Source organism: Poecilia reticulata, chromosome 23, assembly GCF_904066995.2.
Source record: "Poecilia reticulata chromosome 23, P_reticulata-male-v2, whole genome shotgun sequence".
Taxonomy (NCBI): domain Eukaryota; kingdom Metazoa; phylum Chordata; class Actinopteri; order Cyprinodontiformes; family Poeciliidae; genus Poecilia; species Poecilia reticulata.
The window spans coordinates 2,104,516-2,121,588 of NC_088852.1; the positions used below are offsets into that span (position 1 = coordinate 2,104,516).

At 40.9% G+C, this 17,073-nt stretch overlaps 1 protein-coding gene and 1 long non-coding RNA gene across 3 annotated transcripts in view; one reads left to right on the plus strand and one right to left on the minus strand.

Moving 5' to 3' along the window:
* Nucleotides 1–17,073, minus strand: part of LOC103459315 (thyrotropin-releasing hormone-degrading ectoenzyme) — a 174,294-nt gene that overhangs the window by 14,674 nt on the left and 142,547 nt on the right. For both annotated transcript variants that reach the window (XM_008400786.3, XM_081603849.1), the window contains 6 exons: nt 13,819–13,907; nt 11,874–12,007; nt 11,721–11,776; nt 3,250–3,397; nt 3,067–3,170; nt 2,519–2,626 (listed from right to left, as the gene is read on the minus strand). In XM_008400786.3, the coding sequence (XP_008399008.2) occupies nt 2,519–2,626; nt 3,067–3,170; nt 3,250–3,397; nt 11,721–11,776; nt 11,874–12,007; nt 13,819–13,907 (639 nt within the window). The remainder of the gene's footprint in view (nt 1–2,518; nt 2,627–3,066; nt 3,171–3,249; nt 3,398–11,720; nt 11,777–11,873; nt 12,008–13,818; nt 13,908–17,073) is intronic.
* On the plus strand, nt 5,580–6,116 carry LOC108165883 (uncharacterized). The gene is made up of 2 exons (XR_001776217.2): nt 5,580–6,037; nt 6,069–6,116. It is a non-coding gene; the product is annotated as an uncharacterized LOC108165883 (long non-coding RNA).

Consider the following 17,073-nt stretch of genomic DNA (forward strand, 5'->3'; position numbering starts at 1 on the left):
ATCAGTTTTACTGAGAAGGAAAATAACTAAATAATCTAAAATGTGGAGCAAAACTCAGAGTGACGAACACAAAGAAACTCCGGTACTTTTCTCAACTTCTTTCATTTTCAAAGTGCTTTAGGAAGAGTAGTTGGACGGATAGTAGTTGGACAGCGCGCTGTCGCCCCCTACAGGCACGGCTGTGAAACGAGGCCACAGATTAAACAGCAGCTAAACCTTTCTGCATTAAAAGGCATAAATTTAAAGCCAGACTCATTTTCTTTAGAAATGCTGGGTATAATTCATAAAATAGTGGAGAAAAGGAGGTTAATTGAGGTGAAGCAGTTTATTGGTGCCTGTAACCCCGTTACAAGTTTAATCCATCCATTTGTCACCAAGATAACTTCAACAAAGATCTTCTTACAGCCATTTAATTTACAATGAATCCCCACTGTGGTTTGATTAATATTCCATATACTGCTCTCTGCAGTAATTACTCTGTCCCTGTTCTGGTCTTTGTGGTTTTATATTCAGGTGCGACTCCTCTGAGAAAATAAAAGCCAATATTTAGTTCTGATTGGAGCAGGCTGGGGTCAGATTAGCTCTTCTCTGTCAAGGCTTTAATTATTGGATTCTGATAATAAAACAAATGTTTGGGATTTAAAAATACTCACAGACAGAAGGACTGCAGATGGGATTAAAACTCACCCTTTGGAAAAACTAATCCTGAATGAATGTGGAATTATTCGTCACTTTTCCATCAACATGGATAAAATATTTCCAAAATGACAAATTTTAAAAGAAAAAGCTTAATTTATTGGTGGAATTTGGATAATTTCAGCGTATGTAATTGTAATAGAAAACTACCAACAAAATAAAACCCCAAACTTCATACCGAGTTATTGAACAGATCTCAAAACCACAGATATTTATTGTTCTCATCTGTTACTCGGTGCTACATGTTTATCACTGAGATGCTATTTTAGGCTAACTCTCATTAGCACAACTGGAACAATCCAATCCAATCACATCGATTTCATTTAAAAACAAATGTTGATGATTGTGCATCAGATTTAACGGGCGTAGCAGAAACGCATAAATGTAAAGGTTCCAGTTGGGAAACTGCTTACTAAACAGAAAGTTTTAAAAATATGTATTTAATGTTATATATTAACAACATATTTTATAAATCACATCAAAGCAGTTATAGTTTTGTTAATCAAGTCTATCCAGATCTGCGCTAACGCATCATTGTGAGTTTATTGCAAGTTTTCCAAAAATATTAGGATTAAGTGATGCCAACTCCCACCTGCAGGTGGCAGTATTTAGTACTTCTGCTGCTGCGTCAGCCTAAGTTGAAGTCAAATTTTTGGCAAGATATTGCGCAAAAAAGGAAAATATTTCTTCACTTGCTGAACATATTATTGATTTTCATACCTAAAAATCACAAAATCCTGGAGGAACTCATCAGTTTGTAAAGATGGTCCATATTCTATTTTAGGGAAATAACTGTTTATTTACATCTTAAGAGTTTATTATTGGGTTTTATCACAACAGGCGTCATTATTTTAGATAGAATCCTGACGTGTAAAACAACCCAGATGATAAATATTCATTCCTAAACGTTGCTTAATGAAGTCAGACCGTTTTCTTCTGGGTTGTATTATTTAAGGAAGCCTCTCATCATCAGCTCCCCGCTGTCCTCCACAGAACTCAAGCATCTGTTTCTATTTAATTTGCCGTTTGAAATTTAATTTCACAGATCTCGTTAGGAACCCGGAGGGAGCGAACACGGACGAGACACAAATAAACTTCGATGGAAACACAGGAGAAGACAGACGGGATCATGTGACCAAATCGATGATCAGAGATGGCTGACGGATGTTTGTTGTGTTTTCAGATCTTATTTGACTTGCAGGGATGTCAAACTCATTTTGGGATAAATCAGGATCATGATTGTTCTTAAAGGGCCGGTTGTGCCAGAATGTATTGATAAAAACTGTCAAAACATTAATAAATGGCTGTTTGTGCATCTGATAAGTACTTAAAATTAAATAATATTTTGTGATTTTTTTTTTACAATCTAAATAGCTGATTTGAGGAGCTAATTTAGAAATATTTGTAAAATATCTTTCAATATTTACACTTATGTATGACGGTAAATGTGAGTTTTTGTTCGACTATAACTAAACTCAGGCAAAGCTGACGAAGCAGTGTAGTAGAATTAAATACTGCCCCCTGTAGGTGGGAGTCAGCATCACATAAACCCAAAGCTTTTGACTGTTTTGGTTGGAAATTTACAGAAAATTCTAAATTTATTATTTTTGCAAAAAAGTCTGGGTCTGCTGATTTTTCATGATCGTAGTTTACAGATAAAAACAGCTTTGATTTGACTGATGCAATGTTATTTAAGCAGGTAAACGGTTAAAGGTTTCATTCATGTGACCCGGGCCTCGAGTTGGACACACCTGGACTAAAGTTTAAGGTTTAATGTAGCCACGTTGCATTCAGGTACGCCTCAGAAAAGTGTGTGCTGCACCTGTTCTTGTTGCTGGAGATCCAGTCGGAGATGTAGGCGACGGCCTGGCGGTGGCACTGCTTGTTCCCGAAGCTGCAGGCCAGCATGATGAGCTCCCGCTGCAGCTCCCTGGAGGAAACAGGAAGACATTCAACCAATAGCAGAGACGGAGGATTTAATCTGGACTCCACCGGAGTGACCATCACTCTCCCTGCTAATGAGGCGAAGAGACGAGTTTCTTATTTAATCGACTCGGGGAAAAAGCCGAGAGAAAAAACTGAATCTGGAGAATTTCCAAATATCTGTCAGATATTTCTTCTTCTGCAGAGAAAATGAAGCGGCTCTACTGTGACCTTCAGTCAGGATTTGTTTAAGCCGTTTTGTTTCCAAGATGGAATAATTATAACTAACATGTAAATTAATTTACTCAGGATTTACTCCGACCCACACCGGGTCATAAGTATACATACACCCTGATTGAAGCAGTTTTAGTGCTAATAGTAACACGTTAAAGTTTTAAACAGAGTGACTCGCGATCGGACCCGGCTGACCAGAACCGCTCCTCTTACTCAGTCTGGTACGACGCCTGCAGGATGTTTCCCTCTGTTCCCGGTCCGTTTGTCGGCCAGCCCATCTGATGGTACCGGGACGCCACCTGCTTCAGCACGTAGTCCTGGACACACACACAGACTGGGTCAGCACCAGCGGCCCATCGTGGAGCTCAGATGGATCATGATGGATCGGTTGTTTACGCTGAACAGCCTGTAGTCGTCTGTGCGGTCCAACAGTTTGTCCAGCTGGTACAGCGCCCGGCTGGCGGCGTGCCACGGCAGGAAGGACGTCTCCTCCGGCAGGTAGCCAATCAGCTGCAGGGGAACGCCCTGTGGGAGGTACCCCGCCCTGAGTGTGGGAGGGGGGGAGTCAGGACGGAGACCAGAACATCACCGGTCCACAGGCTCAGCCAGAGAGACGGACCCTTCATGAACACACCTGAGTTTCCCTCCCACCATCTTCAGATCTAAAAACACTGGTGTCAACATTAATGACACCGAAGCCCCGGACAACAGGAAGTAGAACGTTTTATTTTGAAAAGTCCATACGTCCATATTTGACCCAATCAACAGAAAGCAAGTTGGTGTAACTTGGTGTCCATTACTACCAAATGTTTGGCTCTAATTTAACTTATAGACGCCTGAATGTTGTTGTTTACATCGGGAAACAATGTAAACAACGCTGGAGGGCAAACAGATCGTCCTTTTACTCGCCATCCACAGCGGCAGTAGAACAGAACCGCTATGATCCTGGAGATGAAGGTTTTATTGGTTTGGTGCAGCGTGTCACAGCAAAGGGAAAAATAATGCAGGAAGAATAACTCAAAGCCACTTTTTTCTCCCTCTCTGTGTCACACAGGCAGGCTCGTTGCCATGGCAACTGGCAACAACACCGTTATATGTTGCACGGATCAACACCAAAAAAAAAACAAAAAAAACACTCAAACATTTCAAACACAAAGAACAGAACATTCAGTCTGTTACAGTTTTGTTTAACAAGCCGTCTCTGTGGTAGCGTAGCTACTGCTGCTATTAGCTAGATTATGTGATTTCCTTATTTTCGTAACTGAGTCAAATTTCACAGCACATCTACATGCCAAGATCGTCAAAGTCAAGTTAGCATAACTGAACTACTTCTCTCTCTCTTTTTTCCAAAACCTTTTTCCTGACCTTGTTTTCTCGCGGTCGTAGCAAAGCTCTGTTTTCATTTTTTATTTATATGTCTGGTGTACATTTAAGATTTAGCGCGTCATATTGACAACTTAGCAGCTAAACCCAATGCTAGTCATCGTCCGCTAGCAGCTTTTTGACCTGGTGTGACGTCACAATGCAACAGGTCAGTGAACTCCGATCTGACCGGAATTTGATCCAAGTTGTTCACTTCTGTTAATAATTGCACTAAACAATATTATTCTTGTTATTCATAGCCAAACACAACACAGAGGCCGTAACAATCATCTTGTCTAAAATTTCTGGTTTTCTCTAATAACCCTCCTCTACTCTCTTTAAACTGCTGCTGAGGATGTTTGGGACTCACCGAGGCGCATTCAGGGTCATTAAATCAATGTAAAGTCAGATTCTGCGGTGCAGACTCGCTCTTCATTCCAACTCTCAGGAGTGATCCTCAGAATAGCTCAACACAGAAACAAGTTGAGGGAAAGTTGGCCTCTAAATGCCACAGCAGCCATTAGGCAGGCCGAGCCACATCCACAACCTGGCGCATAGCAACGAGCTCTCTGTGTGCGTTTGTTAACATTCCTGCTGGTTTGGTACCTGCTTCCTGCTTCAACCTTCAGCCTGAACCTCATGAATATCGATGGGGGCCTGTGGTTGAGCAGGGAACGTATACTCACGAGGTTCAGACATCTTCAGAGAGGGGGAGAGGTTTTCATTCTACAGATCCACACAAACACTTGACTCAAATGTTCAGGGACACGCCGACACTCTGACGTCCACCGAAAGTTAATCTGTCGGAGATAAGACGCTCCAAGTCTCCGAGCAGCAGAGAAACCCCTCGATTCCAACCCATCACATTTCCATAATCTGCCTCGTATCGTCGCCAGGACCCATCATGCACCTGGGCTCCGACGCATTTCCATAATCCATCCGGTCTGCAGAGAGACTTCTGGTTCAAAACGATCCAAAACGCTGACAAGATTTTACATGAAAGAACCAGGAGAGAGACAGAGAGAGCGAGATGTGGCGGTAACCATGGCAACGTCAGTCGACCGTTTATCTGTTTTCTTTCCTGTACTCGTCCCCTCAGCGTTTTCCATTTTTATCAAACTCCATCCATCATCTATCTGTCCATATTAGCATTCACACTCTCCTCAAACTGAACGTGAGATAAGAGACGGACATGTTGACGCTTCAAAACTACATGAACCGGTTTGAACCGGAGACAGGAGGACGACAGCGTCAACCAAACTCTGGGAAGTCATCAGGACGAGCGTCACGGTCTGGGTTTGTGTTCCTTAATCTGAGAACTGACATGTTCCTTGGTACTTTCCAGAAGTTCCAGAATACTTTCCCAGAGCTATCAGGTTACTTTCTAGAATATACAAGGCACGGACTAGTACCGTCTTAGAGCTTGAAAAGCTAATTAAAAAACTTACTGGTTATTTTTTGTACTTTCTAGAACTTTTGAGAATAATCAGGTTATTTCTACGATGTACGACGTGTGTTGTGGTACTTTCCCAGAGCTTACAAGGTTAATTTCAGAACTTACAAGTTGCATTTTAAAATAATTTTCACAATTTAAAGGATACTTTTCCAGAACTATCAGGTTACTTTCTAGAATATAAAAGGTACGTTCTGGTACTTTCTGTTTAAGAACTTCCATGTTTTGGTACTTTCCAGAACTTACAGGGTACTTTCCCCAGAACCATCAGTTCACTTCCTAGATGGTTAATTAAAAAACTTACCAGTTATGTTTTCGTACTTGCCAGAACTTCCCAGAACTATTGGGTTACTTTCTAGAATGTAGAATGTAACCTGAAGGTAAAGTTTTTTACCTTCAGGTTATTTTCTTACGACAGCAAATTAGAGCCACAGTAAAAAAAACAAAACTATCTGAAATTTTGTAATTAATCTCTGAAATATTCTAGAAAACCATTTTTTTTTAAAAACTTTAATATTTTAGAGGTTGAACATTTGTAAATTTCTTAGAAAACCCCAAGTTTTAAAAATCAAACATTTTTGACTTGCAGATGCACCAGATTACTTTTTCTACTTTGTCCAGAACCAAACATTGCTTTTTGGAAACCGGTATTTTTTTGTTGCCTCGTTTCAGAACAGACATGTTTTCTGGTCCTTTCTAAAACTTGTTATTTTCATAAGTTACTGTTTCTTTTCTAGATTTTTCCAGAGTTACATTCAGGAACTTTACTTGTGGTCTTACTTTCCAGGACTCAGAAGATGTTTGCCTGGATTTTCCAGAATCTAGACAGTTTTTTGAGTCCTTTTATATTTTCATTTCCTGACATTTTCTGGAACATTCAGGATACTCGTTGCGTCATACATCGTAAAACCTGTTTAATTAGCTCACAGTTTCCTTTCAGGGACTCGTCTGTGTCATGATCTAAAGCAGCACTTAGATAAATGTCTAACAGTTTTCATTAGTGTGTGGATTAGGGAGCCACATTTGCAGCAGAAGTATTTTTCTCTGCAGGGTTTTTACATCAGTTTTTCCACTGTAGACGTCAGAGCCACCAACTCTCTGGTGAGAAGCTACAGGGTTAAATGTCTGGGAGGAAATCAGAAATGCATTTTGCTTTTAAAGAGCAGTTTCACCTCCACAGCAGAGCAGCGGCTCTCTGGATCCGTTGAGAAGTGGAGGAAGCTGAGGAGATTAGCAGGTAGATTTTTAATTTTCCCTCCCAGTTGTTGTCTCCGTTTGGGTCTCTCTCCCAGCGTTGTCGTCTTAATGAGCTCATTAACTCTTTAACATTGTTAAGGGCCAGTTAATTGTTTGTCCATTAGCTATTAGCAAGGCTCAGTGGAGAGCCAACAAGGGACGGCTGTGATCGCACACACACAGACACACACAAAGGGAGGCGACATCCATCACTGTTTAAGCACAGAGTCAAACAGACACAGTCATTTATTACTGCAGGACCAGCTTCACACACACACCAGCACGCTAACACACACACACTGCCACCAATTGGCATTTATTGCTCCTGTTCTCAGTCAATCGAAGTGTGAACGAGAGGAGAATCAGCATGACTGAAATTAATCCTGAGATTAAATGTCCTTCCAGGCGTAATCAATTCACTGAGCAGAAATGCTGAAATAACATCTTCGTAAACAAGAAGTATTTTTGCGGCTTAAATGGGCTAAGCAGGCGGTCCTAACAAGGATGGAGTGGATCTCATCTGTTTCAGCTGAAATTCATCACCAGCTGGCAGGAGTTTCATTAATCCACTTTATCAGAAGTTTAAATTAGGTGAAGTGATCTATTAAAGGGTGGAAATAATTCTCTGGGATCAATAAGTACAATAAACACAAATCCAGCTCCCAAACTTCAGCCCAGATTAAATCTACAAGGAAAACTTCTGGTAAATAAAATAAAATAATGTCCAGGAGGAAAACATGCAGAGGAACCATGATGTCAGTAAGACGCAGCGGCTCCCAGAGTTTAACTCTTCTGCAGGTAAATTATTGTTCTCACATTTTAAAAGGGTTGGAAAAACGACACAAGCCACAATTTAGTCCATTTATAAAAATTAACAACAAACGTGATAAAATCTAAACGATGCTGGTAACGTGTAGCTTTGTGATGCAGAACGATGCAGTACCTCCACCAGGCCTGTAGGAGGCGACAGAAATTCACCAAAACAGTGAAGCAGGTGTAGAATGAAGCAGCCCTGGTGAGGAAATGACATCATAATAATGGAAATCCTCTCCAGTTTGTTTTTAAGACCAGATTTTACTGATGGAGCGGAAACGATTTAAATTATTCTGATTCTGGTTCTCAGTTTCAATTCTGAGCAAAAATCTGAATTTTGTGGGAAAATTTTTTTATTCTGAGACTGAAGTGAGAAATCTGGTTTCCTCCGATTCCAGCAGCTCCTTTAACACGTGAATATATTTCATTGCAGTTTTGTTTAAATTTGTTTTGCTCAGCACATAACATGTTTTATTGCTTTATTATGCTACGTTCAATACAGTTGAAGTAAAAAAAGTCAAAATTCAAAACTAAAATTCTGGGATTAAATTTGGAATTTAGATTAAAATCTGAGGTAGAATTCATGAGATGAAAGTCAAAACTTTTAGATTAAAGTCAGAGTTTTTTGCAGGTTTCCAAACTGGACCATTGTTACAGATGAACCCTGATAAAAGCTGACGGCCGTTTTTTATTTTCGGGCAGCAGCGCTTGGCGTCTGACGGATTAAATGCAGCTTTAATGCAGCAGGAATTTCTCCAGATGTTCCTGAACCTCACAGCATCAATAACGCGAATTTCATGCATGGTGACAAAAACTGTTAAAGGTTTCTCAGTTTTTTAAAAAAACATTAAGACAAATAAATGATAAAAAGTTGACGGAAGTTGCTGCGGAGCGGCGGCGGCTGATCGCTTCCCGTCGTGACAGATTCAGGCTGAGGAAGCTGCTTCAGCTGTCAGGGTGAATATTAATGGATATGTAGCTCCTTTTTCAGTGCAGATGGGAACTCGTCAGCGCGCGGATCCTCAGAGGATGACAGCGCAGTAGTCTGGAGCTGCTGCTCATTCAACATGACAGAGCGCAGATGGCGGAGTGAGGGGGAGGAAACAGAGACAGCAGTGGATTGAGTTACAGAGCCGGTGTCACCCTGGATTTCTGTTACGGCGCTCACGGCGCCGCGGGCCGAACACGCGGGACGGCTGCAGGAGATTAACCGGCAGGCTGCTCACTTTCTGCTCACGCTGACCGGATCGGCTCTGAATGCAGAGCAGGTCGGCTGTTCGTTGCCGCGCAGCAGATCCAGATCCTCCTGCTGCACTGCAGCAGCTCTCCGTCCAGCAACCATCCAGACTAATCTGATAAAAGCTGTTTTATTTTAACCACTTAAAGCTGCAGAAATACAGCAGTCAGTCAGAAACAACCAATCAGAGCCAGGAGGAGGAGGTTAGCGCTGTTAATCATGCTGGTGTACCCGCTGTTCACACCCTCTCCTTTCACTCTGCTACGCTACAACTTCTTCCCGAGAGCAGATCTTGTTGTGAAAGCTAAGGCTAGCTAGCATAGCTACTGAAGATGCCAGATAAACAGTGTTCTTAGTTGGTATTTTCTCAGCGCGTACATGAGGATGATTGACAGCGCTAAGACCCTCCTCCTGACTCTGATTGGTTGTTTTTAACCGGGCATGGTGCATGTTTGCAGATCGCTATAAAAGCTCAGGGAACTTGATTTTTTTATCTCTCTCTTAACATTTTGTCACAACATGGTGTCAGTTTTAGCAAATAAAAAACGGATTTATTTTATCACAGTTACATACTGTGCGGTTAATAAATGTAAAGCAAAAGGTGCTCAGTATGAGTTGGGTTTTATTTTTTACAGAATTTGAACCAGGTGATTAAAAATGGAGTTCCAGTTAGAACATTTTTACAGACAAAAAGTTTCTCACCTTAAATTCAAAATGTTTATGTGTTTTGTCCAGTTTTGGCTTAATTTCTGCTTTGACTGTATTGTTTTTCTCTTTTGAGTCTGAAAAATTAACGATTAATCGATTACTAAATTAACTGGCAATTATTTTAACAATCGATTAATCACGATTAATCGATTCACATGTTTCTATCTGATCTGCTCCTCTGGCTGAAGCTGAAGTCAGTGAAAGGTTTCTATATTTCATAAATCCAATAATTCAAGACGTCAAATTCATTTTTTCAGTTCAAGCAGTGATTTCCTGAGAAACGTTGATGATGGTTCACAGCTGAGGAGAACCCAATCCATCCATCCATCCATCCATCCATCCATCCATCCATCCATCCATCCATCCATCCATCCATCCATCCATCCATCCATCCATCCATCCATCCATCCATCCATCCATCCCGGGTCGCAGGGTCAGCAGCTTCAGGAGGCCCAGACTTCCCTCCCAGCCTCTTCCAGGTCCTCCAGGAACCCCAAGGCGTTCCCAGGCCATAGAGAGACATCGTCCCTCCAGCGTGTCCTGGGTCTCCCCTCCTCCCGGTGGGACCTGAACACCTCACCAGGGAGGCGTCCAGGAGGCATCCTGACCAGATGCCCGAGCCTCAACTGGCTCCTCTCGACGTGGAGGAGCAGCGGCTCTACTCTGAGTCCCTCCCGGATGACCGAGCTTCTCTCTCTAAGGGAGAGCCCAGCCACCCTGCGGAGGAGGAAACCCATTTCGGCCGCTTGTACCCGTGATCTCGTTCTTTCGGTCATGACCCAAAGCTCATGACCATAGATGAGGGTGGGAACGTAGATCGACCGGTAAATCGAGAGCTTCGCTTTTTGGCTCAGCTCTCTCTTCACCAGAGAAATGTTTCGTTTCTATGCCTATAAAGTCACAGAAAAGCTGCTGGCTTGATAGCTGCCCAGCAGACAGTCACGGCTGAAGAAGCTGCTTCACACGTTGCTACGTCTCAGGAGCTAAAATCCTGTTGTATTTATGCGAAACAACTAATATTATTATGTGAATATATATTGTTGGGTGAGGACTTTAAACATGTTTATTTTGATTAATTATTTATATTGATTTTAATGTGTTAAAAATGTTAACACAATTAATTTCTTTCTTTTTTTAAACATTCGTAAGTCCAAAGATGGAACCTTTGTATTTGTTTCTGGTACGTCCATAAATCTGACGCACAACCGACATCCACAGACACAAAGCCGATTCTCTGGTCCCACTGCGGGTTAATTTATGCTTTTAAACGATCTGATTGGACGCTGGAAAAGACTGTTGTTGTGTTCAAGTTGTGCTAAAAGGAGTTAGCCTTTCAAGGCTAAACGTGTTGCTAATGCTAATGTTAGCGTCTACATTTTTAAAGAAGCTCCATGAATGATCAGGGTTTCCTGAAACACAGATGGTTGAATAATCGAAATTACAGTTTAAAAACAACAAATATCTTTGTTTTTTAAGCTCATATGTCTATTTATGAAATAATTTACCAGCAAAATTTGTTTTTTAACCGAAAGTGTTGTTTATTTTGTGGATATATCGTTTTCAAATGAAAGTGATTCCTTTTATCGAGTCCCACTGATATTAAACTGTGTTTTTAAATCTGTATCCAGGGTACAGTTTCGCTTTCTTACAGTTTCTCACCGTTTGTTTTTTTATCTGGTGTATAAAAAAGCTGTGACACTTTAAAAATGGTGTCATTTCAACAAAACAAGATGAGAAATCAGAAATCCTGTCAGCGGCACAATAAAATGGACAAATGAGGAGAAACATCCGTCCATAGAACGGTGGCAACAACAAAACCAAGAAGTTTTCAGCCGAGACTCAAGAACCAAGTGAAACTAAGCAGCAGGGGGTCAGACAGATAAACGACGCTGCCAAATAAAAGTGCAGAGCTCTTGGTAAAACTCGAAAAGATCAAAGGTGAGACAAAACCTCAAAAAGTCTTTCAGCTACAAGATAGATCATTAAAACTTATCAGGACTGTTTGCACTTTGACCAGCTTGTTCTTCCAACCCAACTGGTTGAGGTCATGTGACTCACCTGGCCAGGTTGAAGGCGTCGTCGATGAGACCTGCTCTGTTTCCAACAGAAATGATCTGGAGAGGAGAGCAAACAGCAGGAAATGAGTTGATTTGGTGATCGGATTTGGAAATAATTCAGAAAAATCAAAGCAGACAAACAGAGAAGCTTTACCTGAGGGTTGTTGTGGAGCTGCTGAATGAGCAGCTTCCAGTTCTGGAGGTCATAGTTCACGCGGAAGTAGCCAGTCTGGTTGATGTTTCCCAGCAGCCAGGTGCTGTCGTCCATCTGACCAATCCTGTGGCTTTCTGAGTGAAACAACAAAATTAAATTAGATCCGTAAACTAAAGCATTAAAGTGATTATCACCCAGTATGCTGATGATATCTTGATGTACATTCTAGTTGGTTATTGCCGTCTCCTTCAGGTCATTCAGTCATTTCCCAACTGTGATTTGATGAACTTTCACCTCTGACCTGCTAACTAAATCCTGAGGAGGAGCTCTTGGGTTTTTGGTCAATTCTCTGGGCTGAACCTGCAGGAACGTTGATTCCTGGGAAGATTGGCAGACATCTTTGTCTTCCAGTTGTGAATAACCTTCAGATACCTTGTCAGGGTTTGCTCTGCAAAAACACAAAATCCTACCAAGTATTTTGGTGCCAACATCTTATTACACCTGAAATAAGACAAAACAAACTTAGAATTAAGTCAACAGTTTCTTCATATTGATGAAAAAGTAGTGGAGACATTTTAACTTAAAATGTGTGAAACGTGTTTAAGAGGCAGATTTTGTCACTTCTAATAGTTTTTCATCAATATTAAGGATTTTTTTTACATAAAACAAGCTGAAATGTTGCTTGTAAGTTTGTTTTGTCATACTTTAAGTGTAATACAATATTGGAAATACTTGGTGAGATTTTGTGTTTTTGCAGTGTTGGGGTTATAACCTCCCAGACTGATTGGCTGTAACAGCTGCTTCTCTGATGTTTTTCTGCCTTGGATTGATTTAGACTGGAAACTTGCTTCAATAAAGGTCTTAAAATGGATAATCAGTTAGTTTATGCACTTAGAGCTTTTCCGCTTTAGCTTAAACCTCTCCAGGAAGTAGTCTGAGCCCAGCTGATGGAGCGTTTACATTTGTAGGTTTGTGGATCAGCAGCATCACGGGGCCACAGGAGGAAACCATCACATCCTGCTGAAATTAGGTTGAAGCTTCAGTGAAGCAGCTTGTAGGACGTTTGAGAAACAGCCAGGTGATAAAAACAGAACGCAGCTGTTGGCCCACTTCTCCTTCTCCTTCTTCTTCTTCTTGGATTTAAACCAACTCTCCTTGCATCGGATTGGTGCCAGAGCGGCGGCGTGGAGATTACCCTCGTCAGGCTGCAACAACACAACCGGAGCGAGCTTCACGTTCGCAAAGCAAAACAAGTGTTTTATTAGCGGGGAACGGAGCCAGCAGGAGCCCGTTTCCACCAAAACCCAACACCAAGCAGTTCAGGATCAATTCTCAAAACATTATTTTGTTCAAAAACGGGACTAAAATGAGCTTTATTCACTAAAACAGAACCCCCAGAGGGTTTTGTTCTGCAGAAACAATGATGAAAAGAGAAAAACAAAAAACAAAATGGGGTTTATTCTCAAAGCTTTTTGTTTGTCAAAGTAAAGAGGGGACCTACGACGGAGACTAATCCGAGCGAACAAACGATTGATCAAATCTTTGCGTCAGAAAGCTGACCTGTTAACAAAAGAGTAATCCTTTCAAAAGAACAGCAGAAGCAGCGCCGTTTTAAAAAACATGAAAGGATAAAAAGCAGTCAGGATTTTTTCTTTTTTGAATAAAAGCAGACGCCAAATTACAGGAACCGTAACGATGTTTATTCCCTCCGCCTACAAACCTGAGAACAGAGCAACACGCTGCACCTGTGAACCTCCAAAGCCCCGGCAGAGGCAGCTCACATGTACGGAGCTGAGCAGATAATTAATTAGAGAACCTGAGCCGGTTTGATCCGCTAACAGATCCTCCCAAGGAAACAGCTCGTTATCTCCCGGCAACAAGATAATTAAGACACAGGTGGAAATAAAGTTTCAGACGTTCAGCGGCGTCTCCGGCGGCGCCGTACCTGTCCTGTTGTTGATCCAGATGAGGCTCTCCAGGCAGACGGCGGACGCGTTTCCCACGGCGACGGTCAATGGGATCTGCCACTGCAAACTGCAGAGGGGGAGAAGGATGTTAGCGACGGTCAGCGGGATTGGATCGGGTTTTATTGCCCCTGTTAGGGGAGCGAGGGTCATCGGTCAGCTGGAAATGAGGCGAGCGACAGCCTGAGCGGCGGAGCGAGGGCTTAACGGCGCACAGGCAGCAGATATCAGTCAGGAGAAACCGACTGGAGGTCGGCGTCCCTGTCGGGGAAAAGCTAGCTTAGCATTTTCACACCTTTAGGAAGTTAAATAAACTTTAAAAGTGATTTAATGTGCTTCTTTGAGCAGGTTTGGGTATGATACAAAACATGTCCATCACATTTTATACTCAGTCATTTTGTTTACACTCACATGTGAAAATGGCTGCAAACTGATGCGCAATTATACAGCCGTACATCTTTGAAAAGCAGAAGTGGAGCCTTCTCAACCAATGAGAAAGCAGGAAGAGGCTTCTGGATGGTAAGTCAACCACAAAACACTTGTCTTTTCCAGCAGCCATTGTACAGCGCATAGAGCATCTTCAGTCATAGGCTTCTTCAGATCTGCAGTAACACAGACTGCTACAGGAAATATTTCCTGCCAACAGCCATCACCATGGATGACAACTCTGAAGAATCTGAGTTAATATGAGTCACAACAACGTTCACTTTGAAATCAATAAAGTGGCTTTGAATGTAAAAACCAGCTGACCAAACGTGCTGGACCTCAGCTTTGGTTGCTCGGTAACTCTCCGAAACTCAGCTTTGGTTGCTAGGTAACACTCTGAAACTCAGCTTTGGTTGCTAGGTAACACTCTGAAACTCAGCTTTGGTTGCTAGGTAACACTCTGAAACTCAGCTTTGGTTGCTAGGTGACACTCTGAAACTCAGCTTTGGTTGCTCGGTAACACTCTGAAACTAGCTTTGGTTGCTAGGTGACACTCTGAAACTCAGCTTTGGTTGCTCGGTAACACTCTGAAACTCAGCTTTGGTTGCTATGTAACACTCTGAAACTCAGCTTTGGTTGCTATGTAACACTCTGAAACTCAGCTTTGGTTGCTATGTAACACTCTGAAACTCAGCTTTGGTTGCTATGTAACACTCTAAAACTCAGCTTTGGTTGCTATGTAACACTCTAAAACTCAGCTTTGGTTGCTAGGTGACACTCTGAAACTCAGCTTTGGTTGCTCGGTAACACTCTGAAACTCAGCTTTGGTTGCTATGTAACACTCTGAAACTCAGCTTTGGTTGCTAGGTGACGCAGTGCCTACATTTTGCTGTTTTTTTGACACGCCTCATTTTCCAGACACCAAAAAAAACATGAACTTCTTGCAAAAGCTCTAACCTGTTCAAGCTTTATTTTTAATATACAAAATAATTTATTCATGTACATCTGCAGTGTTTTATTTCACTAGAGCTATAAAATCAAATTAAGTTTTTGTGTTTTTCTTCATTAAAAACCATTGTTACACTATTTTACAGTAATCAGTGAATACGTGCAATACATTAAAACTTTAATATTTTATGGGTGAAACCATTAAATCAAAGAAAATTTTTTGTCCCAAAAGAGGCAAAAACATCCAGCCGTACATTTAGAAGTTTAGGAGTAAACTGTGTGTGAATAAGCTACGAGAACGGAAAGAATAATGCCTGAAAAATACAAAGAAAAAAAGATGTAGCACAATAACCATAAGAGCCAACAGCTGCGTAATTAAATGTATAAAATAAAATGCACAATCTAGACCCAGAATTATCTTAACATTCCTCCACCGGACCGACTAAGAATTATATTATTCGGTAAAAAACTGGTACATTGCTTTTATTTAAGTAAAAATGGTTTTAAAAATAAAAAATACTGTTTTCTTTATTTTATATTACAATCATGCATTGATTTGTTTTGCTCATTGCAAAACAAAATATGAATATACTGAAGTTGCAGGGCGACAAAATGTGAAAACATTTTGTGTTGTTGATAAATGGCCCAAACTGAACAGATTCATTCATGCTAAGTGTTTTGTGGAGGTGAATTAGACTGCTGGTACGTGAAGAAAATAATCTTTCATCTAATGTTGGATCCACAGAGATGAAAACAAAGGAACATTATGAGGATTTTTGCCTCAGTGCCTCTCACACGGTGGTTTGGCCATTATATTCAAGACTGTTTATGAAAATAGGAGATGCTGAATGTTTTGCCTGCGACTTGAAAGAGTTTCAGACGTGAGTTGGAGCTTGAATGTGTTGTATGATGGATTTGTTTTGGTTTAAAAACAGAAACTTTTAAAAATAACAATAGAGCCAGGTTGTCACTGTCAGTTAGCAAAGCTAGCTTTAGCGCAGACGAATTAGCTGCTAAGCTAGTCAATGAAAAACTTGTAGTTTCTACAAATGGTAGAAAATGTGATTTTAGTGGTTAAATGTTTCACTAAAACATGAAGCTCTAAATCAATACATTTAATTTTCTTATATTTTTTATCTAAAACTGTTACTGAATTTGCTAACAATTAGCCTGCCAAGCTAGCTTTAGCTTTTATTTATCTAATGCCATCAGCTAGCTAAACAGTTTCACCAAATTAATCAATCTGTGGCAAGTTTGAGTTAGTTTTTAATCATTTTAACCATTAGTTCACCTAATTCTGCCACTGAAGTTGGAGATCTGTTCTGTAGTATTCAGTCCTCAAATCATATTTAGTTTGATGAACCAACTCTCACTGGTTTTATTCAGTTGCTCTGTATGAGGTCTTAGTTGCTGTATTTTTTCAGGCAGACTGAACTTTTATTTTAACAAGATTTAAGTTTTGAGTTATAAAACTTTTGATTCTGGAGGTTCGGCTAAGGAATTAGCTTCAACATGTGATGAGCAACATGCTACTAATAACTTAAAACACCAAATACACCAAATATGCATTGATATGCAGAAGCTAACATTCACATTTATTTCTGCTGCTATGTGTCCAGCCAATCAGCAGCAAGGAAAATAAATGCTGCTTCTGGATTGGCTGCGTTGCATGTAGCATTGCGTATAGATGTCTTAGCTTCCCAAGCTACATAGTTTACCAAATGTCTACATATATTTTACTATAAACTGGTGAAGTATTTGGAGTTATGCTTCACTTTCACAACATTAACTGTTTTCATCCTTTCAAGTTCAGAGACATTTCCAGACGTTTTGGTGTTGTGGGGTTTGTTGTGCATCTGCAG